The 25,535-nt window shown below is 37.1% G+C and overlaps 1 protein-coding gene across 2 annotated transcripts in view; it reads left to right on the top strand.

Moving 5' to 3' along the window:
- The window catches only part of FMN1 (formin 1), a 121,512-nt gene that overhangs the window by 4,737 nt on the left and 91,240 nt on the right, over positions 1-25,535 (top strand). For both annotated transcript variants that reach the window (XM_072428953.1, XM_072428952.1), the window contains exon 2: positions 18,177-20,035. In XM_072428953.1, the coding sequence (XP_072285054.1) occupies positions 18,295-20,035 (1,741 nt within the window). In that variant the 5' untranslated portion in view covers positions 18,177-18,294. The remainder of the gene's footprint in view (positions 1-18,176; positions 20,036-25,535) is intronic.

Raw genomic sequence — 25,535 nt, 5'->3', positions numbered from 1 at the left:
AAGACATCGTATTGGTATAAGCTTTTTGTGTATGCTCAGTGTGTCTGGGTTCTGTTTTTAGACTGGCTCGGTATTCATCCTCCTCTCATTTAGTAAATTAACTTGCATTCCCTTTTTAACACCACTGAATCATCGCCATCTCATGGCACCTGCAGGGGATGTGATGGGGGAAGGAGCTGTGATTATTAATACTGTGAAATCTTGCTTTAGGATCTGTAGTTTATGAGCAGTCACGAGAAATAAAATTGCAGCCATGTAGACTTTTACATTTGTCTGTTTTCTATTGCTACCTGCAGAGGATTTTAAAAAAAGTGTGGGAATGCTAAAAGGCAACTTTAAAGTGCACCTCTGTCCCATTGACATGTAATTACACATTTGAAAACAAAACTAGGCACAAACTTTCTTTAGAAATGAATCTAGTGTCCTCATTTCAGTTCAGTCTTAAAACATCATTGAAGTCATTTCTGCTTCTGTAATCACAAATTATCCCCGCCTCTGTGGGTGCTGCTGAACTGGCGCTGCATGTGTATAGCATGAAATCCTTTCCACCTTGTGTCTCTATATAGGTATTCATATGGAGGAGTAGGTGTTTCTAGATGGACTATATTATGCAGGCCACCCTACATGATACCCATGTAAAAAAAGATTGAAACCTTTTTTGAAATTGCATACAAGCTGGTCACCCTTTTATGTTCAAGGGACGTAATTGGAAGAAAAAGCAAAGACAGAAAAATGATGCTGCTTCTCCATTCAATGTCTAGTCCAGATTGGGGAAGGATTGAAATACTGCTGCAGAAAGTAATTAGTCTTTTGCCCATCTGAACAGGACTGTGCTTTGTGGCAAAGCTGTGTACTACCTGTTCAGATGCAACAAGTGCTTGGTAGCATTTCTTAATCCCTTTAATCCCTCTGAATCATCAGTATGTGTGCATTAATAATCATTAGGGGATCTCTGGGGTGACTCTGGTGTTTTTGGCAGACCTGTATACAATGATTAGGATGCCTGTGGGCACTCATTGTGATCTTTACAAACCTTCTTGTCGGATCACTTAGGAATGGATAATGTTAGTAAATTTGCATCGCGTATTAACTCTGAGACCATGGGGCACATATATTAAGCTCATTAGTGTTAAAAAACTAGATGGACATTAATTGCAAAATGGGAGCCAGCCTGATTTGTAATATGTTTGAAGTGTTCTTTTTTTTTTTTTGGACTGATGTGCCTAAAGTCCCGACTAACTGACTAACTGAATCACTATTGTATCAAACAAATCTTTTACAGTGGTTTTATCTTTAAGTTCTAATATGTAAATTGACTGTACATCTGTCTACTCTGTCTTACTGCTCTTGTTTAACTTTCTGTGTACCTAAATTTCTGAATCTCCCCCTGTGGGTTTTTGATGACATGGGCATACAGATATTTGCGGTTCAGTCAGATGAATGGTAGATAGGTGGAGGTGTTTGTAGTCTGGTTAAAGTGTTGTGTACATGTCAGATTTATCTCCATACAACTCAATAGGATTGTAAAAACTACTAGATGCTAATCAAGCAGTGCAAAGCACCTCCATATAAAAGATGCAAATTACTGCAGCTCTGTAGTCTGTAAAGCTCAACAAATGGATTTTACAATGAATTTTTCTTCTATGTTGCATATCCTTTAACTGGCCATTTATAGGCTGGGGTGAACCTCGGACAGCCAGAGCTTAAAGTGGGTTAAATAATGCTGGGCATTAAACTGAAAAATTGCTAAAGGAGGTAGTTTCTGATTTAATGTGAGTTTTGTGGACAGAGTAGTTTAAACTTTATCTTGATTTAGATGAAGTTCCCCTATCCAAAGAATCTCAAAATTATATCTACAAGCTGAATGTACCTAGCATTTCTTTTCCCTGCCAGACAAACTGTAAGTGTATGGCCCTTTTCTGCTATATACCCTACATATACATATATCGTACCATAATGTAGTATTGAGTCTGTGTGCACTTCCCCAGTTGTAGCAATCTCCTCAATAATATTCTGTGTTCCTTATATATCAAGCCCAAAGTCTCCGTTCTGGAGAGTATTACAAATATTGTTGCCAACACAGCCTAAGGTGCACCTATGCCCAGAAAATGGACATTAGGGCATATACATTTTCTAAACTAGCAGTAAAAGCTTAAAAGTAAACTATTCCTGACTAACAATTGTTAAACAACTGCAATGTTAATTTATTTTCAAAGATCACCAAAGAAAAACATTTAATGAAACTGTATTTTCTGCTTGTTAAATTAAAAAAAAAACAGCTGTACCGTGGCAAAATTGATAAGTGAATATTTTAAAAATACATCCCATGATGTTTTGCAAAAAACTCTGATCTGAATCACAATAATTGCTTCAGTTTTTTAAAATGTGAAGCAGGACAGTAGGATAAAAATGGGGGTGGGGGATAGTATGAGCAAATAGTATTTCAATACTCTACTTAGCGCTGAGGTTTTGTAAAGCATATTGCTTTTTGGCTTGTTGAAGTTCTCCAAAAAAGACTGTAGAGGTAAAGGCTGTAGAGTCTTGATATATTTTTTAATTTGACATTGTATTGTTGAAAATATGACCCCGGAAGAGGGTAATTAAAAAAAAAAAAAAAGGAGTAATTGTATTTACCTGTCCATAGACTAAAAAAAACAAATCCGTGTTGGACGTTTGTTTTTTCCCAGTGAAGCTGCTCCTTTCTGGCAGGAAGATAAAGTATTGGATAAAGTATTGGAAGCAGTGGAATCCTTGTCGGCAATCATTGTAAATGCATCCGTATACCATATTGGTACATGTTGTTCTCTGCAGGACCCGAAGCTACTAGTTGCCACCAGGTTCTGGACACAAATGCTGTCACAGGGTACAGCTGTGGCCCCCTTTGACTCCACATGCTTTATGTCCCAGCACACCACTAACCATGGTCTAGGTTACTGGAAAACTACCAAATAGCTTTCAGTTGCAGCTTTTACAGTTCACATAACCCTTGTTTTACCAAGGGTTGGGTGTTTAAAGCGTGGTCTGAAGCAATGAAGCCTAGGCCTTATGCTGGCAGAACCTCTGACATACCTGGAAGAGAAAAAAAGATTTACATAACAAGGATTGTGCTGAAAGCATACCTTTTGGGCATATAACATGCTGTAAGTTGCTGTCGCTTTTATGTTCAGCACTCTAGTTTTTCTTTTGGAAAGTAATGTTTAGTGGTGGGAATCGAACAACATAAAGCTATTTTTAACTTTGGCTTGGTCACCCTGAATCTGGCAAAACCAGGTCATGTGGAGATGACAAAGTTTTGTTTTGTTTTTTTCCCGCAAAACGCGTAGAGAATTTACCCCTCACAGGTACACTCTGAAAGGAGAGATTATTGTGGTTAATAACAGTTTTTATTTGGTTTTATGTATTGGAAATGAGCTTTGTAATGTAAATATTAAAAAAAAATGTTATTTTTGTAATATATGTTGTTGATATTGGCCTAAAAAATCCTGCTACAAAAATTGGTGTTCTTCACCGTATATTCTTTTTTTTCTAGAACTTTAGTTCCACTATAAACAAAATATAGGCCAAAATGGAGAAACCATGTGTGAAAAAATAAAAATGATATATTTTAAACAATAACAGATTTTTGTGCCTCTCAGTTGCAAGTGTTATTTATTATTATTACTAGTATATGTAAATCTGTGTACGGAATTTTATTATGTGCAACCTGTTTTAAAGTAATTTAAAAATATTTTTTTATTCTGTAACTCATAACAAAACAATATTTTGTGATAGTTCAATTAAACTCCTTGTTCAGGGACTTGTTTAAGGTCCCTGTCTCCTAATGGTACTGTGTTTTGATCACCCTGTGACATGGGCTACAAAACGAAATACACTATAATAGAAAAGTAGACAAAGCCTTCAATAATGTATTGCAACTTCAATAATATTTTTTTTTTTTTTAAACTGGCAAACGCAAAACAGCCGGGTGGTTGCTGAAAAGTTCTGATTTGTGTGCCCAGCTAAAAGGGACTGAGGAGAACACTGGGTGATTTCTGAGAGAATTTTAATAATGACTGCCTAATAGGATGATTTCAGCTCAGACTTGAAGCATACCTAAACTCAGAATTTTTACTTTACATAAAAGGGTAGACAACCCTTTCATTTAAAGTAAAAAATTGTTAGTGTTTTTTTGTTGTGGATTTACTTCCGCTTTAATAAATACAAATATTTACATATGGCCAATTAAACACAGATTGTCATGTTGGCGTAAGTTCAATGTGGTACACAAGAGAGCCAGGTCATTACCAAAGAACCATAGACTGGTAAGTTTAATTTCTATAGTAGGGTAGATCATAGAGAGTTTGATAAAGAACCATACTGAAGAGTTGTATAATAATATAGGTGATAGTCAGCATGAATTCAAAAAAGACCAAAGTTGTCAACAAAGTTACTCTTTTTATGAGGAGATAAATAAACAGGTAGAACGTGGAGAGCAGATGATATCGCAAATTTGAACTTTGCAAGAGCATTTGAGTACCCCCAAAGATGATTAAAATGCAAGTTTGGGTCAATAGGTTTAGAAAAGTCAATCTGTAAATGGATAGAGAACTGGCTTAAAGATCGCCTCCAGAGAGTTGTAATTAATGATTTATACTCTGAATGGTCTAAGGGTATTAGTGGTGTACCCCAGAGTTCAGTGTTGGGACCTTTACTGTTTAACATCTTTATAAATGATATAGAGCTTTGGAATAAAAGTACCATTTCTGTGTTTGCAGATGACAACAAACTGTAATGGAGACGTTTAACCCCCTAACCGCTAAGCCCGTAATTTCTCGCAAAAAAAAAAATTTCATGAAAACCTGTGACGCTTTTGGAACAGAAATCTAGAAATCAGTGTAACGCTCAGGTGGTTAAGGGGGGATATGATCACCATGTATAAATATATAAATGGTCCATATAGAGAACTCTCTTCCCAACTTTAAATTTTAAAATATTTACAAAGAATAAGAGGGCACTCTTTGCATCTAGAGGAAAAGAAGTGTATTCTGCAGATAAGGAAGGGATTCTTCACAGTACGGTCTGTGCAGTATGTGGTAATGTGGAACGGACTCCCTAGGAAGTAGTTTCAGCAACTACTATAGATTGCTTTAAAAAATAAAAAAAGATGAATGCTTTTCTAGATGCACAGAATGTAACTGAGTATTAAAGTTTTAAAGTAACGATAGCAGACTGTTGATCCAGGGAACATCCAATTGCTTCACAAGATCAGGAAGGAATTGTTTTCCCCTGTAGGAGCAAATTGTACCTTTTTTGCCTTTCTTTGGATCAAGGCATGTCTTCTTGGTAAAGGCCATACAGTAATTTCTTTGTAGCTGACAGATGGTTGTATAAAATTGTTACAGAGAGAGATCAGCATAGATATGCAACAAAGAATAAAAATATTAAAAACAATTACCCAATTGCTTTATTAATAAATACAAAGTAAATGTCTTCAGTTGAGTATGTTTGATTCCTTTTACCCAGAAATTGTAAAACTGACTGTTTGTAAATGTAAATTACTGAGTGTAATATTTCACCACAATATTTGTAGATGATGACCAATTCAATTACACTTTTAGAAGAAGGAATATGGAGCATAGGGATGGAAGTTTCGAGTCAGTTAGGTTAAATGTTTGTCAAACCAAATGCTACTTAAAGATTCTTTAATGGCAGAAGGATAGAAAGTTGAGGGGGGATGATAGTAGAATGTTGCAGTAAGTGATGAGGTGGGGGGGTTGCTGCCACTATCAAATAATGAATCTTCAATAAACTGAACTTCAAGCATGTAAAAAGCAATGCCGTTTTTTGTATCATTTATATATATATTTTAAATAAAACCAGTGCAAATATTTACGTTTTACTTGACATTAGCCTTTTGCAATCTACTGGAGGGAGGGGGAGCTGTGTGGAAAGCCAGTCAGTTGTTAGGTTCATTGGGAGGAGAGGGAAAGTAATGCGTTTATAAGTGTGCTGATTTTACCTTTCACTGTTCAGAGTAAAGGAGGAAAGAAGACCTGTAAGTGAAAGGAGAACTGCAGCAGATAAATAGCAGATCCCCTTCCTCTAGTTTTGGGGCTAGAGTTGTGAAAATTCTAGAACTAAATAGACAGGAATGGAAATACTATGGCAGATAATACAACTCTTATCAATGTCATTTCATTTTATACAAATAATTTGGTAGGTAAAACCATTTTATGTTTTAATTAATTTGTTTGACTGCAGCTTAACTTTATTTTTTATTTTTAACTTGTATTATTTGAGAGTTACCTGCACAGTCTGGGCGATGCTGTATATGAGCCAGAAGATGTGACGCCTGTAGTCCCCTTGAGTCGCTGGCAAATGTCAGTCACCTGTGTTGTTTCCTATTCCCCTGAGATGAGCTTTGTCAGAGATGTCTGAATGTTTTACTCCCTCTTCATAAATGTGCTCAGACAATTTGTGTTTGTGTTTAAATGACTGTAAGAAGTCACCAACACTCCAATGTTTTCCTTTTGAATGATTTATTGTAAAGGAGTTGTCATATAATAAAAAATGCAACATTGTCATGTCACCAAATTGCCTTGTAGATGGGACCCTGTGAGACCCTAAAATACTTTTTGTGATGAATGTTTCTTCAAAAGAAATTGATAACAACTTAACATTTACTGAACAAACGGATTACTGTTCTACACTTCCCAGTCTTCAAGGACTGTTTCTCCAGCATTTAATCTGAGGGTTTAAAAGCCCATGTTTGAAATTTCAGGTGTTTTAAAGCTTGCCTTTAAACCACTGGAAAACCTCTATGCCACGTTTTTACTGCAATTATGTTTTGGGCATTGAATGCAGGAAAACTCCCCCATTGAAATTAATGGACGCGTTCACCCACTTTAACCCAGCGTTTTAATTTTTAAAACGTTGCAAGTAGCATTATCTATATCGCTCAAAAATGTGCCCCCATGAAATGCCCTGGTGAAGATTAGCCCTTGGAATGCATGGGAATTTCAAACATGGGTTTTTAAAGTCTCAGGTTAAACTCGGGAAAACATTCATGTAGATTCAGCCTTAGAAATTGCAGTATGGTCTTCTAGTATCTTCCTAGCTGGGACACAGACATCTGAAAAAAGGAAAAGTTTTGCCCATACATAGGAGACCTTGTCTAAGGGGTGAATATACATTTTTTATATAGGCTTATACCTTTATGCTTTAAACTTGTTTTAAATCTCTGGTTTCTACCAATAATAACCTTTACCCTGCAAAATATGTAAAAATGTGTTATATATGGTGTTCGTGGCAAAAAAAAATGAAATTTATTGAATGCAGTTGATACTTGTAATGATACTGATTGGTGCATTATTTTTCTGTTTCACACTATTCTCACTTACTGACCGGACTGACTAGAATGTCCCCTGTAGTAGTGCTGGCTGTCGGCTTGTGTTGATCTCCTGGCCTTCCTCTCCACCCACAGCCTTACCTCACTGCTAAAGCATCACATGATTGGGAGGGTGGGATCCTACTGCCCTAATTCGTCAGCATGTTTAATGTGTTTTTTTTTTTTTTGTGAAAGATGATGGTATTCCCTCATAAGCCCCTGCATTATGTTTATTGCTGTGGCCCTAGAGAGGATGGAGGGTATTGTTTGACAGTTTTTAGGAGGTTTAAACTAAAGTAAAACACAGACCAGATCAATATATCTTGGACTCTTCTCCATGAACTCAAGCTAAAAATGTAAGCTTAGGTCCTCTTTATTAGATGCTAACTTTTATTTCTTTTTTTCTTTTTTCTTTTTCTGCCTAAAGTGTATGTAATGTTAAAGTCTTTCTTTTATTTTCTAGTTTTTGGTAGATGGAGGAATGATTTGAGCTCTTGTTGGGTCTATACAAAAGTTTCAGGAATATATGTAACAAAGAATGCAGAAAAAAAAAAAAAAAAAAAAGGGTTATTCAAGCCTGATGTCAATTCTACAAAAAGCATTTTTTTGTGTCTGTTCCTCTGTTGGATTTGCTCCCCTAAATTTCTGTCTGGTAAAATTGTGAATGCTTAGTCTACACGGACTGTTTCCCCAGCGTTTAACCTGAGGCTTTTAAAGCCCTTGTTTGAAATCCCAATGCATTAGAATGGGGTTAATTTACACCAGGGCGTTTCCTTGAGGCACGTTTATGACATTTATCTTAAACCTTGCTTGCAACGTTTAAAAAATTTAACCGCTGGAAACCGCCCAAAAACGCGGGTAAAGGCTTCCATTGATTTCCCGCGTTTTTGATAATTTATTTTGCAAATTAGTTAAAAACACGGGAAAACACGAAAAAGGCGGCATAGGTGTTTCCAGCATTTTAAAGGCAAGCTTGAAAAAGCAAATAAAAATGCATAAAACAATAGGAACAAAACGTCCATGTAGACCTAGCCGAAAGCAGTGAGCAAGTGAGAACCAGTTTCTGTAATGGAACCCTGGACAGGGGTTCAAACATTCCCAGCTATGACGAAGACAAAGTTTTGGCTAGACATACATTAAGAAGAAAAGGCTTTATTCAGACTTCAAAGCACTCCAATTCTCAGTCTGTTTTCATTTAGAATGAGGCATGTGCATGTCTTCATCTTCCAATACTTTTTTAACTATTATTCTCTTTTATTCTATTATACTATTTTTAATAGCACTGTATAAAAAGTGACAAGTTTAATACCCCATATTTCACCAATATTTATAAAGCCTGAACTTCTGAGATATTGTGTCTCTGTTTTGGAAGACTGAAGCTCCTGGGGCTCTTCTGCAACAAAGAGGGCTTCTCTGATTATGTTCTTTCCCCCTTTCTTTAAAAGAGGCTTGAGTTTTTCCAGATAGTCAGCTGTAGGCTAATTAAAGAATATTCACAGAGAAAGTCTATCAACTACTTTATTCAAAGGGCTAATACACGGCAGTGACTTTAAAAAACAATAAATGAATTTATTGCAGCGTAGATATACCCTCCAGCTAGATTTTTTTCTGTTTACAAAATCCTGTTTTTTTCATTTCATTTGATCAATGTTCTCCCTGTCTGGAGTTTTAGTTATTTTTACACGGAGATGGATCACAGGATAATAGATATGAATCACATGCTGTTTATCCTTTCTGTTTAAGACTCTTAAGTCTCTTGTATCTCTCTCGTCTCTGCATAGCTTCCACTGCACAACTGCTGAGTGAGTCTCTCTCTAATCTTATTTCAATGTGGGGAATGGGTTGTTGGGTAATTCTGTCTTAAATGTGACAGATGGTGTTTAAGACACATAAATGATAGCAGAATCAGATGCTGATATAAATATTTTTTTTATACTGTTTGGTAAATCTGTATTACCATGTATAGATTAATTATGCGTTCTGTGAGCTGGCTTTTGAATTTTTGATAATCTGAAGTGTGTTTACTATCCTTGCAGAGAGTCAAGTAATTGGATATACAAACTGTGCATGCAGCAAAACATCTGTACCCAGATCTTTAAACTAAATGAGTGACTGAAGTAACATAGTGATTATGAAACCCAGTCTGAGGATATAAGATTATATTGGTGTGTGTGATATGTAAAGAATCTCCTTGCTAAAGTGTTTACTTGGTGTTTGTCCAGATTTGTCCCATTACAATGAGGAAATAAAATAGATTTTCATCTAAATTTGATGCTATAGGTTAATTTAGAGACTGTGTTCTTCCCAGTCTTTTACCTGGGTGCACCACAAGGCACTTTTCAGTTGGGTCACAATACAGGGGCTGCCACCCACCTTAAAAAATATCTGGGTTGAACACAAAGAGGAATGGAAAAAGTATGTGTATGTAAAAACTGAAGGTGGGAGTACATCTGATTTGTAGCCACCCCTTTGCTTTAATACCCAACAAATGAAATCAGATCAGGTCCAATCAAATAACTCAAGAAGTCACCTTATTAGGAGTACACCTGTGTGAAAGCCAAGTATTTCATCATGATGTCTAAACAGGCAAAATGAAGACCAGGGAGCACTACAAACATGTCAGACTTAAAAAGAAAATGAAATTGTAATTATTGCCACATGCTTTGTTCAGACAAGTAGGGGAACAATTATAGCATTTGCTTAACAATGAAGAAAAAAATATGAATCAAACTGTACTTTATTCCACCTACTCTGGCTTTTAGGACATCTTGAATTCTTTGAGGCATGGACCAATAGAAAACTTTTTTTTTTTTTTTTCAACATTCATGTTCCAACTTCTTGTATCGCAGTTGACCACTCTGACATAATAGAGCTTTATCATGGACTGTCCCCTCGCATTTTCCACCATAAACGTTTGGATTGGGATGGACTGTTTGCTAGCCATGTCATTTATTTGATATACCTTTCCTGAAGAAAAGCTTTAATGCTTTTTGCTCAGTGGCAGAACTCATTACCATCCTTAAGAATTAATTCATCATCCTCAAATCTACATCAAGTGATGGAAAGAGGAAGGTGTCCACACCTGTACATTTACTGTAGAGTTTTGCTTGCCATCTTCCCTAGTCCCCCTGGCATCAATGAGTGTGGAAGCTTGTCACCTTTATGTTTAGTTAGGACAGCACCAAACAAAAGTTCCAGCAATCTTCTTGGCCAATGTAGATGTGTGATTTATTACTAACTATTACTTTTATGTTTTTATTACTTGTATGTACTTTATTACAATATTTGTACTTTAGTTATCTTTAGTCAAAATCTGCATCTCCTTATCCTGGTCTAACCTTGTTTTTGTTTTCTTCTGTTAACTGAATATCATTTCATTTCTTGGAGGTTTGTGTTAACCGTGCCAGAATGTTCAATGAGCAATTCGGACCATTTTGTTTTATTTGCTCATTGATGTACATGTGAGTTGGTGGTTCAATTTCTAAGCACATCAGATGATAATACGCTGACAATTTAAGCTTTTGTTTTAATGGAGTTTATTGCATGATGTTAAGTAAAGGAATATTTATATATAATTTGTTTTAACCCTGGACACATTTGTTTATATTGGCTAGAGAGGGAATAGAGTTGGCTTCCCTGATTTTTAATATATTATGAGGCAGCCCTCCTTGACCGACTTAGACTGGTTCTGATCAGAAGACTATGAAAAAGTAGTTATCCTAGAGTAAGACATCTCTCCTATTCCACTGCAGAGTCTCCCATGATTGGCACCTCCACATAAACTAGGCAGTGACTCGTGTTCATTCTTTTCCCTCCATTTGATTGTGGGGATCATCATATACTACCTCGGACCTAACCTCCAGACTAATGTACGCTCTGTGCGGGAGACATGGTCCTCCGCTCTGGACAGAGCCCCCCCCTCAGTGGGCTCCTTCCCCTGACTTTGCTGGGGGGTGCAGCGGCCCACTAGCCAGGGGGGACCCCTGCTTTAGTCAACAATCAAGACCAAGATTTATCAAACTTTTTACTTGGGGGGACTTGAAATAACTTTAGGTAATCAAGGAACCCCTCCTTTATTTAGTATATCCACAGCCCACAATATATTTAGTGTGGTGGTCTCTCCATATCCAACTATTGCTGGAATTCAGGAGGACTTTCATATTTGGTGGAATTGCAATAAATTATAGCTTTTTGTTTTTTTTTTGTTTTGTTTTTATTTTTTACATCGTTGCAGCCCCCACCTTCTAGATTGTAAGCTCTTTGGGGCAAGGTCCTCTCCTCTTTCTGTGTCAGTCTGTATTCGTCTGTCATTTGCAACCACTATTTAATGTACAGTGCTGTGTAATATGTTGGCGCTATAATAATCCTGTTTATTAATATTAACAATAATAATATAAAAGCTTCTATTCTTAGGCATTGCCTAACAGCTCATGCTGCAATACTGAAACTCTGCAGTAAATCTTTGCATGGGGTGCCACCCTGAATGATTTAGTGCACATGGAAAATTTAGTGGCAGTGGACGGTGACTGAATGACCCCTATGTCTGCGTACTTAAATAGGATGGATAATGTATTAAATGTCAAATGCTTTTAAATCTTTATTGGAATCTTTATGGTTTGTAAATTAACTTTGTGGCTCACTAGGACACTTGTCTTGCAATCTAGTGTCTTTCTGGGCACTAATATATAATATAACCTAATTATATTATGGCACTGACACAACTTTGGGACATTCTTGCCTTTGTGACCCTTTCCCTTTAAAGTGGAACTCAACTCGACTCTTTGCGCTGGCACAGACAGAATCACTGGCACAGACATCTTCACATAGTTTTCTCTGGGTTTGGATCTTTGGCCATCTTAATTTCACGCATAGGGAAGTTCATTTAATTCTGGCACCAACATTATTGTACAGTGACCAGCGCATGCAAACCTCAGTGTACATTCAACAGAAGATTTTGAGTAGGCAGGCAAGTAGGCAGGCAAGTTGATTGAGTTTCATTATTGCCGATGGGACATAGCTTTCCCTTCTGTAATAAAGAGCTGTCTGCTTGCACGTTTTTGTTATTCTTTAATATTTAGGACACTCCTGACACACTGTTGAAAGGAATGTTCTCTGTCCAAACACTTTCCTGCCCCATCTATTGTCCCAGTCTGACATTTCCTGATTCTGTTCTAAAAAGCAAGCGTGCCTTTTTTTTTTTTTTTATTCCCACTGATATAACTGACCTGTTAATATAACTTGCCGTAATACCACATCACACTTTAGTTGCTTTTATTATCCTCAAATAATTTTTATAACTTTTTGGTCAGTGCTTTGTTCAATTCTGATATATCAAATAAAATAGGGAAATTCGGGACATGACAGATTTTAGTATATGATCAATGTTACAGTGCATGACAGAAGACATTCATTTTTTTTAAGGTCATGAATATTTGATATCTATAAAATAATGCTGGTAATTCTGCCTTGCTTACTGCTACACATCTGCTGCAGATGAGAATATTTCTCTTTAAAAATGCAGCTATTCACAGCACATGCTTGCCACAGGGTACCATCAATCTATGGGTTTGCAATAGGAACCTACAGATAATTGCTTAAAAAAATCTACTTCTTAAATATAGCTGTGCATCGTCTTGTTTTAGCTTTTGGTTAAAGTTGCAGAATACAAGAGTACTGACTTTACATCTAGCCGTTTATGCATGGATAAGTAATTTTATACTCGTGATGGGATTTTCTATAATTAGATGACATTTTTAGTAAGGCATAGAAAGAACAGATTTGTGATACTTAGTTCTTTTAAGGGATTTGAAGCCTTGCTTTATCAGGAAACTGCAGATTGTTTTACAGAAAGATACATAATTAATGTGTGAGTGATCTCAAATTACTCCACTAATCAGTTTTCAGTTTTATAAATACAGACTTGGAAAAAGAACACTGAAATGGAAGCATTTTTATAACACACATATTCATTCATGTGTTTTGGGGCTTCGTTTAGTTATTGCGCGTTTTCCAAATGATCTAGTTAATTTAGGTAACTGTCAGTGTTTACAAATATCAAACTTTGTAAGGCTTTCTGTTTGTCTTCTGCAGCCTTTTGTATCTTCTTTATGCCCACATGGACTCCAGCAGTAGCTTCCTGGTTTTTTCTGGGGTGGGTTTCTTGGTGGTGACTTTGTCTATACATTTGGTTTCTGGCCCAGTCACTGGTTAATGGGTTTATTAGTAGAGATTACTGGAAATGCCTGAACAAGGATTTAAATGACATATATAATTTAAGTACATTAACACACCTGAAGCTCAGACACTCTCATGGCAGCTGAAGATCTGCACCAATTGGTGTCTGCACCAATAAGCAGTCTGATTGTAACACCAACAGACCATGTCTGCGCAATGATCATCACCACAACTGCTTATATTTTATACTGTGTGTTAGTTTGACAAATTTGGAGCACAACTGAAAAATTGTAGGGGGGTATTGCTCAATAGTTCTTGTCAAAACACTGTCACCAGGTATTACTTTCCTCACTCTATCGCCTCCATTAAACAGTGAATAAAATAGGAAATAAGGATCAGAAGGAGAGAAGATTTCCAGGAAACTCAATCAACTTGAGATCTACACGATCGTTTTATAGATCACCAAATCACAGTAAGCCACAAAAAGTGTCACTCTTAATAGTGGATCTGCTATTTAAGTTTGCAAAATCAATTGTACCTGCCACATATTTTATAGAACTTATTTTTAAATTTAATATATGCCTTTTTAATAATGGTGTTGCGTATTCTGTATTAAATCATGTTCGTGCAATATTTACTGCAGTTTGGTATAGGTTAATATATATGATTATGTTAATTTCAAGATGAATGTGTTCCCTGGAAATCTCCTTTTGGGGCTTGTTTCCTATATATACATGCATGCTGCAACTAACTGAATACATCAGAATAAAAACATTTTACTTCTATGGAACACTGATGTCAAAATATAGAAATCCAACACAACCAGTGGGATACATTTGAATTGTGTTAAAAGAAAAGCTTTTTTGTGGTTTTGATATTGAATCCTTCTTTACACTGGTTAATATGAATCTGGCCCTTTATTTGTACCTCTTATTTCAGTATATTTCAAGAACATAATGGGCTGGTACCGGCTTGAATGAGATATAGATCAGGTCTGGAGGCTGCTTCCACCCTACCTGATGCATCAGTCTGTGTGCTGGCTGGCAGGCGGTTGGCAGAGAATTGGCAGCTGTTGTGTAATGCAGTTTAGTCCTTGCCATCAGCCTGCGGATCTGTAGACAATCACATTTTCCATGCCCGACAGAAGCCAATAATGTTATTACTGGCCAGGGTACATTTTGTGTGTATTAAATTTAAATTTAGTTTAAAGGAAAAGGGTCTGATGCTTTATATCTCTAATTATCTAAGAAGTAGTATGCATAAAATCATTGGACTCTTGTTTTGTTTTTTCATTTTATTATTTGGGATGTAAAAAGATGAAGCTCTGTCATTAGACCTCAAGTACCACAAATACATTGGAGCTGCCTCACCCAATAGCTGTAACATGAAGTATGAATTATTGCCAGATGAATTGTCTTCTGCTCATACATACCCCACCCAATGTAGACAGACCGAGCTACTTGTGGAAGCTCCCTTCTGTAACGGTACCTCATCATAAAGATTATAGAAAGCAGCAGGATGAAAGCTCTGTTTTCCCACAGCACTCATCTGTGTTTCTGCAATGGTGAGTCAGACAGAGGATGTATGGCTGTGTTGTCTGATTCTGGTCTGTGTGATATGGCTCCAGCCATCAGGATGCAGTGTGAACGTTCTCGTTTTATTCAGTATTAACCCACTGAAATGTAGAAAAGGGGTTGCAGATAAGTACATTTTCCTTTTATGAAAGACTTAATATTGGTATTCTGGAATGCTGCTACCAGTTAGGGATGTATGTTTGTGTGATTTCTATATATATAATATATAAATATAATATATGTGTGTGTATGTGTATATATATATATATATATATATAATCATCATATTTGTGGTCTGTCTATAATTCAAAGTATAAAAAGTAGTACAGCAAATCAAGTAGCAGTAGAATGAGAACCAACCGTTGTGGTTCCTTTTGTGATTGATTTCTCATTAATAGTAGGAAAAGTTTAAAAAAAAAAAGGTTTGCTTTATAAACTGTAAAGGAATATATATTTTAAAATATTACACATTAATGCAGTCATGTATTTTAATTGCATTTAGTTTACATACCTGGATTTTGTTCTTGTTTAGGCAAAAAAAGGGCTAAAGGTGCGTACACACTTCCAATTTTTATCGTTCCAATCGAACGACGAACGATCGAGTGGGCAAAAAATAGTTCGTAAAAAAGTAACCAACGACGCCGACGAACGAGGAAACTCGTTGGAAACGAACGACCGGATCGGATTGGACGACGATCGTTGAGCATCGTTCGTGTGTACGGTCGTTCGTTGATCGTCCATGTTCAGAGCATGCGTAATGAACGAACGTTCGTTCACTTTCCTGTCGTGCACATAGTTCCTCTATCGCTCAAACGATCGTATCTATTGTGTGTACAATATCTACGAACGATTGTGTCGTTATCTCTATGTGCAGGATCGGTGCTATACGATCGTTCGTAGATATCGTGCAGGATCGTTCGTCGTTCGTTTTCCAACGATAATAATTGGAAGTGTGTACGTAGCTTAAGACTAGACACCAGTCAAGACTAGCTGCCAGAGCAGACTTGATGATTTAATAAGTGTGCTACTTCTATCACATTATCTAGTCAGCTAGCAGTGTGTGGATCCTGCTTGCTGCTATAGACAAGATAACAACTCTGTCAGAAGTGTGTGTGTATATGTATTTGTATGTGTGTGTGTATATATATATATATATATATATATATATATATATATATATATATATATATATATATATATCATTGCAGCCAAGCCTAATGTGCTTGCCATAAACTTAAATATTATATTTTTTGTACCACATTATAATATTTTATGTACATTTTGAAAGGCATTTGAAGCCGCTAAGAATGTTCTGTTTGAAATAAACAGACCATAGGTAAAAATACTAAATATATAAAATATTGCGTGTTTTGCTGTTTAACTATAGCCTAAAGTGTGCAATTATGCACTTTTATGTCAGAACAAACTCTGACCCTTTTCAGTCTTTCACTGGTCTTTTGATTCAGGAAGATATTGCTGGGCCTGCTATTATGTTTGTTTCCATGAACTTCTGTGTACAAAGTTTGTTCCAACCCTGTGTAAGTTTTAAATCTGGTGTGGGCAAAGTGACCAAATCTCTTTTTGAATTAAAACAATAAAAAAAAACAGCAGGTAGTACCAATCGACAGGGGCATGCAGTGTATTATATTTAAAAAAACAACTCCCTGGCTCCTGGTGGCTTTTTGTTTAAGCTCCCCACTGTATTGCATATTCATGTGCAAGGGTTACATCATCCAATGGCTTAAGAGGATTGCTGTCTTCATGGAAGTTTGCTGTGGAGTCGGCAGTGAAGATGCCGCCTTCCAAAGCTTCAGAAATGACATGTCCTGCACTGGTCATCTCTGCCGGGCAGCTACACACTGGTAAGTATGTGGCATGCTATGCTGTGTATACTTGCTGTTTATGGCAGAAGCTCAGCACCCACCAACACATTTAGTTCCTCTTTAAAACATGTATAGTTTACCCAAGTTTCTCTTTAATTTGAACTCTATTAAATACTCTATATTTGCCAAACGCTTATCTGTTTACTTCTGCCAGACAGCTTAGCCAAATCCTTTTTTTTTTTCCCACACTTCGCTTAGCCAAATCTTTGACTGCAGCATCACAGCTTGGTCAAGAACACCGGTCAATACCAGCCTGCTGAATTGGCACTAATAGGACAAAGCAGCATGGCTGGCTCAGGGGGTAGCATTCTAGCCTTGCAGCACCAGGTCACTGGTTCGAATCTGGACAAGTACACTATCTGCATCCCGTTTCCTCCCACATCTAAAAAAACATACAGTTAGGTTAATTGGGTTCCTCTAAAAACAAAACAAAATGTCCTTAGACTGGTAATGACATATGACTATGGTGGAAACATTAGATTGAGTCCCTTTTAAGGGACAGTTGGTGACATGACTATGGACCTTGTAAAGCAAAATTTACATATTAATGTGTCAGTGCTATATAAATTCAAGTTAATATTAATAACCGCACACAAATGAGGTATTCTGTTACTTTACCTGTTCGAATGTGCCCATCTAAAAAACAGTTTGGCTGTGCATGGCTTTTAGAGTACATGGGTTTATAGTTAAGCTGATGCAAAAGTACTTGCTTTGTATGTATGTATGTATGTATCTATGTATATTTGTGTGTTTATTATTAAACAGTATTTGTATAGGCTAACATATTATGCAGCACTGTGCATTAAATAGGGGTTGCAAATGACAGATACAGACAGTGACACAGGAGGAGAGGACCCTGCCCAGATCAAAAAGATCTTATATGTCTGTGTATATTTATATATATTTCTTTAATATGGTAAATTACCTATAGAGTGTAATATGTGATATCTTCCAATAAACTTTGATATTGGCAATGTGCTTAATTTGCATTAGGTCCAAAGAGTGAAAGTTGGGTGATGTTTTGCTGTATACTTTTTGGTATTACTGTTGGTAGTCATTAATATAAATGCACTGAATATAGCTTATTGCAGTGATGGAGAATGACTCAAGGTTATGTTTGCCTGTATCTAGCATTCAATCTATCTGATTTTTTTTTTGTTTCTGTTCTTGCTCCAACAGGCCAAGCTATTGTGGATGTTAGTCAGATGATTCTCAGCCTGATTATCACATGCTCTGCCATGAAGCACAGAGAACATTAACAACATTATTTAAATTTTAAAATAATTAGAGGCGGAAAATGGAGAGTGCAAACTCCAATCTCCAATTGCACAAGCCCATTATGGAACTCTGTTACGTCAGCTTCTATCTTCCTCCCGGTAGTGTCAGGGGATTCACATACAAACGCTGTGTAACCCGAGACAAGGCTGGAGCATGCTTTGATAACTGCATTCGAGTCAGGGAGGAGACGGAGCAGGCACAGCACAAAGATCCACCTTATGGAAGCTTTTCTGAGGCCTTACAAAAAATTACAACAAGGGACCTGCTCACAGAACTGTACAAACTCACTGCTGCCAAAGACAAATTGCTGGTTGATCTTCTTCACACCATCAACAACCCAGGGTTAAAAATGGGAAATCAAGACGGCAAATTTCAGGACCTCCCGGGAGCATCCCGTTATCTAGAGGACCCTTCTGTTCCTATTGATTTCCATGAGTCTTTATTAGCCTCCATAGAAAAAAAGACTTCTTTGACTAAAGGTAAAAAAGGCAGAAGATTCAGCAGAAGAAAAGAGAGCATAGAGGACTTTGTAAACAAGAAGATGAAGTGGAAAGGGGCCTCAGAAATGGTAATGGCACAAGGCAGAGAAAGAACACCATCTATAAAGATTTCCATGGCTGGTTCTGTGGATGACTTACTACGCCCAAGGCTCCAGTCTCTGGAAAACAAGGACAGCTTTGCTGCAGGTCTTCCATTAAAAAATGTTAAATGCAGTGAAAGTTCAGTGATGGTTAGTGCTGAGTCCGCAACAGGCAGTTCCCAGTCTTTATATGACAATGATGTGTTTGGTGATTTCACTTTACTTCCTCTGAATGGCAGCCCTATGGGGGACCTCCAAGGTGTCCTCAAAATTATGCATGATCAACGAAACGAGCCTAAAGTTGCAGGAAGTTTATCAAACAGGGATTCTCCAGGACAGGATGGTAGTGATCAGTCTTCTAGTAGCCTAGATGCCAGGACTGTTGTAGCTAAAGTGCAAAATATCAGCCCTTGTGTGCAGAAAGTGGTACCCACATACAGCTTCTCAGAGGATTCACTTAAAGATGAATCATGTGAAAATGTCACAGCTGTCCTATCTGCACCGCCAAGTGAGTTTGTCCCTAAAGTGGATGTACTTACTCTGCCGGAGTCCACTGAGCGTTACAAGGCAGGTGAGACAGACTCTGAGGCAAAATTAGATGTTGAATCCATGGTTGATCAAGAAATTTTCCAGTTAAATGGATTTGTCAACAAAAACCTCCTTAAAGTTCTTAAAAGTGACAATGTAGAGGAAAGTGAGTATTGGTTGGGGCAGATGGATCGCAGAGGTGGGCATGGCCGTATCAGTCCCAATCTGATGAAACAAATAAGTTCACTGGAATCGCTGAGCTTGCCCACTGTGCCTCATCGAAATGGCAGAATCGAGAAACGGACAACAAATTCTGCTGCAGACAACAATCTCCTTGGTCATTTCTTATTAAATAGTAAGGAGGTATCTTCTGGTCTCTCTTCTACTTCCTCCAGGCTGCCAAGCCCACAACTTCATCACAGGATTCTTTCCTTACCTGCAAAACGTTCCCATGAAGATCCAGGCACATGGGGCAGGGAAATGCACTGGGCAGTGCCACATGACTTTGATAAAGAGTCATCAGTGGGGTGTAAAATCAGAGCATCCAGTCTTTCTAATCTGGCTTCTGATGCCTGTGGTAATGGTGAACACAGAAAAACACAGTTGGAAAATGGAAAAATCTTCTCCTTGCATCCAAGTGTTCCAATTTCAGGTCAGTTGCTGATATTTTTCTGTTCTGAGGAACAAAACAATAGAGATATTACATAAACTCTCACTGATTTCAGCAGTTGTGGTTTTGGGGATAGATACTAGATAAATCTACAACCTATGCAGATAGTATGGTCATCCCAAAAATTATAGATGTGATTAGAAAATTAGTGCAAAATAAGTATTCTACGTTTGTCATGCATGGTGTTGTGGTGTTGTTGTTGTTGTTGTTGTTGTTGTGTGTGTGTGTGTGTTTTATTTTAAGGCCAATATTTAATGAATTTTCCTATAGATGGAAACTTATGTTTACTGATCTAGGAGAAGTAAAATTAAAGATGTGAGGTAAGCTAGCCAAACATATTATTAGATAATTATAAAATCTGCTTTTAGATTAGCCAGTGACTGTGTAGGACAACAACCAATCTGACTGAATATGGATTGTACAGATTTGTTTATGTGGGCTCTGTAAAGTAGTAGTACATCTTAAAATCCAGTGTGTATAATGACTGTGTGTGTGAGGTCAGCTTTGCCTGACTTGGCCTTTTAAAGGTTTAGATGCCTTTTTCTTTAAATGTATTCTAATGACCAGTGTAGCATAGAATGGTTTGTATTTTTTGTAAACCTGAGGAGATTTTTCCAAGCATTAGAGGGAAAAAGAAATATCAATTAGTATTTGTTTTACATAAATGTTTGCAAGAGATTTTACAGTGTTTTTGGCAGCAGTTAACATTTCATGCTGAGGTTATGTTGGCAGAGCATGTGATTGAGTTCAAAGCTGATTAGTGAAGAGTGACCAGTAGATATTATTAAGAATAAGCAGTCAGGTGTAAGGATTTCCAATCACTGGATAGCAGAAATCTTGCAGATTGGGAGGAACGTCTGCAGAGTCTTTTGAGGTTTGGCTCTAACTACACAATGCAGAATCTAAGCTGTGATGAAGCTCTACTGCAAGAATAAGCCAGGTTGTTAATACACTGTTTCTGTTTTCAATAAACGCTGGTACAAAGGCAGTGCACTTCTGCGTATGGAGGATGGAAGCTAAAGGCTTTTGGGATGTATATTATAATGAATGTTACAGTAGTTCAAGGTAATGCACTGTATATGTATGTTATGTTTAGGGTTTTGTGTTTTTGTGGATTGGTGCACTGCTACACAGTGGGTTTTTGAATTTGAAGTCGTACTTCCACACCTTATACCTAAAATAAATTATACTGATTTACCTTGATTGCTTTGAGCATTCTCCTTGTTCAATCTTGGGTTTAGATGGGCTTTAATGAAGAAATGTTCTAATCTTTCACAAATGTCTAATTTGCACATTTAGATTTCCTTCTAGATTTGTCTGAATCTTGTTACTGGTCAGTGATGCTAAAAGTTTTTAAAACTAGTCTGTATAACTGGCTGGCGACAAGCATTTTAAGAGGACGTAAATGGCTTAGCATTTCTCTAGCAATCACGTTTTAAAGCAACTTATGCACTGATGTCACAAAAGTCTGCTTACTTTGCTTTAACTTCACCAAAAGTGTTGCCTAAACTTTTGTTTGCTCAAAAGCACAGGTTTATTTAAAAGTTCTCAAATCAAGGATTCGCTGACATAATTTGCCCTCTCTGTTCTGCACGTCTAGAAAAAAAGTCCCATAATACAAGTGTTACCCAGTCATGTTAATCGTTAAGAGTGTCCGAGACAGACCTGTAGTCCAAGCTTTGCAGTAATTGTATTCTGTATGACTTTATCACTTTTTGACTTTGACTGGACCATTTTGCTGAGATGTTCACTCCTGGGAAAATTATAAATAGTTATGTTTTCCACGTGTAAATAATCTTTTTGTAAATTTAATCTTTCTGTATAAATATGGTCTTAAATTTGTTTGGCATTGGCTTATAACCCTTCTCAGACTGATGGGCAGCAACCATTGGAGACATTGCCCTACCCTGGTCATTCTAGTTTGTTCTGATACTAGAACCCTAGAATTGGAAAATGGATGTACTTTCCTATGACTGTATATATGTATATTTTCTTGCATGAGCTGTCCTTTTCCTATAACATTTCAGTGAGAATAAATTCAGGTCCTTTGACAGGCCACTTCATTATGGCCCTCTTTTTAATTCTTTATTTTTATTTTTTTAGCTTGGTGTGTATGGTGATATGGTAGTTTTCTTTAGATCGTTATCTTATTTGTTTTCATCTTCAGCTTTCAGACAGCCACACCTTCTCCTCAAGCATTCCTTGATATCATCTAAAATTAATTGGTCCATTAAAGACTGCAAGGTGCACAGACCTGGAAGCAGCAAAGCGATAATAAGATTCTTGCTTCCTTTTTAATTGGCAAACATAGTTCTTTTGTTATTTTTGGATAGCAAAGGCTTATTCTTGGCACCACCTCCCATGCAGCTTTATTTCTAATACGGTGTCACGGGATCACATCTTTATTTTGGCATCTGCATGTATAGTGGGAGCTTATCGTTACAACTTGAACAAGCTATAAAGATGCGCGCATCACAGTAGATTTGCTTTGATGTTTTCAACCTGCATGTTGTTAAGAAAGGAAATTGTATTTTATTTGTTGTAGGAATTAATAACTTCAATGTTTACTTTAAATAAACCCCTTTGAGTCAGGTTACAGTTGCCAGTTCCTGTTGCATATCCTGAGAATGTTTAAATGATTCCCAGGCAATCTTGATCTCCTGATTCTAAGTTATTAGAATGATGTGGTTGTTATTGTAGAGGAGTAATTACTTGTTCCATGTGACCGGGAATAGCGATGTGCTCAAAAAATTGGAGACGGTTAGTTAGTTGAAATGGGTATGGCTAAATATTTGTTTTGCATATGAAGTGAAAATGTGACTCAGAAATGTTTACATTTTACCCATGGGTTTCTGTATGTGAAAATAGGTACCAATGACTGCATTTATGGGCTGTGGCTATGAAATTCAGTGTAGGATTATTTGCAGCAATTACACAGGTCGCCAAGGGTGCCAGTCCCTCTGTAGACCATTCATGCCTAGTGGGAAAGGCAATTGGCAAAAGTGCTATTTTCAACATTCCCCCCTCCCCCCAAGACTACACATGCATATTTCCTGACATTATCATCAAGATTATGCATGTGTAACAGGAAAAGGAGCCCAAAGGAGACTGTGGAAACTAGAGCATGCACTGTGATGATTGAGAAAAAATGTTTTTTCTGTGTCATGCTGCTGGGTTAATGTTTTCATACTGTGCATGTGCAGTCTTAATAGTAATACCAGGAAATATTGTGCCAAGGACCAGCCCCATGTGTGGCAACCCTGCTTGCTATTGCACAGGTTCTCTCCCTACCATATTTTATTTCCCTAATGTACATTCCCGAAATTGGCTGATTAGGCTGTTGAAAGTGATGTCCTTAATGCAATCAGGAAAGTAGAGCCATTGAATGACAGAAACTGAGCATTAGAACAGCCTGGGGCAGGATTTCTCAACTAGGATTCTTTCAGAGATTGCAGGAGTCCCTTGAGCAATGAGAAATGTGTACTTCCAGGTCAGTTTAAGTAATCCAAATTATCTTTCTGTAAGGGTGACATTCCTGCCACTGGCCAGCGATGTAAGAGATGTTCTTCCTACTAACCACCGACTAATGTACTATTATTTGTGGATATAGTGATCATAGAAGGGGTTTCCTGAAGACCTGAAAGTTATTTCAAGGGTTCCCCACTGTGGGGCTGAGAGATGCTGACCTAGAGAAACATGAGCTGTGCCTCACCAAAGTGTGTGTAAATGTTTGTATAAAATTGTGTTGGATTTATATTTAAATTTATAGTTTATTTTGCAGTTTTTTTTGTGGAGATCTCTTTTAAAAAATGTGTGAATGTGTTTTTTCTTTTTGTATTGATTTTTTTCTTGCTGCAATCTGAGAGCTGGTGAGCGTTCATTAGATATTTGTTTCAATCTGCTTAATGGTAAAAGCCCAAGGATGGGTCTTTGACAAGTAAGAGTAACTGAGCTGAATGGTGCTGGCCATCATTAAACCTGGAAGGACATCTATTTGTGCAAAAGTGCTGAAGTACACCGTTCTGGGTTAAGGGGGAGTGCAGCAAAGATTATTATTGTTTAATAAACTATGATTTTATTTTGTAGTCCTGCTTTATTATATATACATTTGCTGATTGAAGTGGATAAAAAGAAAAGGTAAATACCTTTCAATGTAACAAACTGGAATTTTGTGAATGCCAAGCAAGTCTAAGTTGTCCTCTATTAGTGTGACGGGTAGGCGAGTATAACTATTGCAAGTAAACCCAAATCCTCCCCCTGTTCTTACATCTTTAGGACAGAACTAGAACAATTTAGCAAGTTAGGAGGTCTGAAGTTCCTCATGTGTGTGTGTGTGTGTGTGTGTGTGTGTGTGTGTGTGTGTGTGTGTGTGTGTGGTCAGGAATAGAAATTTTTTATTTTGATTGGTATTTGGAACTAAATTTTAGACATGAATGCATTGTTCCATGTTCATTATTGATCACTTTTTAAAGCCCATGTAGTCTGCTTCTCAGTGCCTAAGGCTATTTTTTTGTTGACATAAAGATAACAATTTATGATTGACCTTGGATTGCTTGTGTATTGGAGATGCCATAGTGTTTCCTGATTAAGACTAACACAAACCAAGGACCTATGGGTTAAGGGTGACATTACATTAACTGACATTACTGCTGCAAGCAGGTCAGGAAATCCCAGGGGATATAAGGATAAATATTAGCCTACTTTTCCTATGTTTGGGTTTTTGTAAATGGCAAGTGGCTTTAGAAACCACCAGTCAGACGTTCTAGTTCTTCCTAGTTCTGCCTTGTACTTCCTACTCGCACATGTCTTGGTAATCCTGCGGGAGAGAGCGGTTACCACAAGTTATCATATTTTCTGGTTTGACACGTGATGTGATGATACCCTTCCTGTAAATCTGTGTGGTGTAGTTGGCTGGTAATGGCCACCATAGTGTATTATACTTTAAAACAAAAAAACAAAACATAAATGTAAAACAGTAACTCAAAATTGTCTGTTTCTGGGCAGGGATTAAATTAGGCACAACTACCACTGAGTATAGGTCTGCTATGAAGATTTTTATGCTGGGTATTTATTTCTTTTTTTATGGTTTAAGCAGTGCAATATATGAATGTTGTTGTCGAATAAGGAAGTAGTGTTGAAAATCAACAGTTTCTTGTTTTATAATGATCAGTCATATTAATAAAAGGCTCTATTTATAAATGGGAAATCAGACATTCCCTTGTGGGAATCTTCCAGGTCTATGTGTTTAAATGGCAGTATTCGATTCCCACCAGGGAATGTCTGAGGGAATGAGTCCATGCTCCCTACTTTGGCTGCATCATAGTAATAGGGACAGGGAAGAAGTTCAGAAATGGTTGTGAGTTCTCTAAAGTTAGTTTTTTTCATGTTCATTTGGTAAAAGTAAAGACTAGTTTACATGGAAGTTTTTTTAAAAAGCTTAAAAACATTCATAAGGCATTTTAAATGACTTTTTTTTTTTTTT

Source organism: Pyxicephalus adspersus, chromosome 12, assembly GCF_032062135.1.
Source record: "Pyxicephalus adspersus chromosome 12, UCB_Pads_2.0, whole genome shotgun sequence".
Lineage (NCBI taxonomy): Eukaryota > Metazoa > Chordata > Amphibia > Anura > Pyxicephalidae > Pyxicephalus > Pyxicephalus adspersus.
Note: the sequence above shows the minus strand (reverse complement) of the source record. Positions and strands in the feature narration are given on the sequence as shown.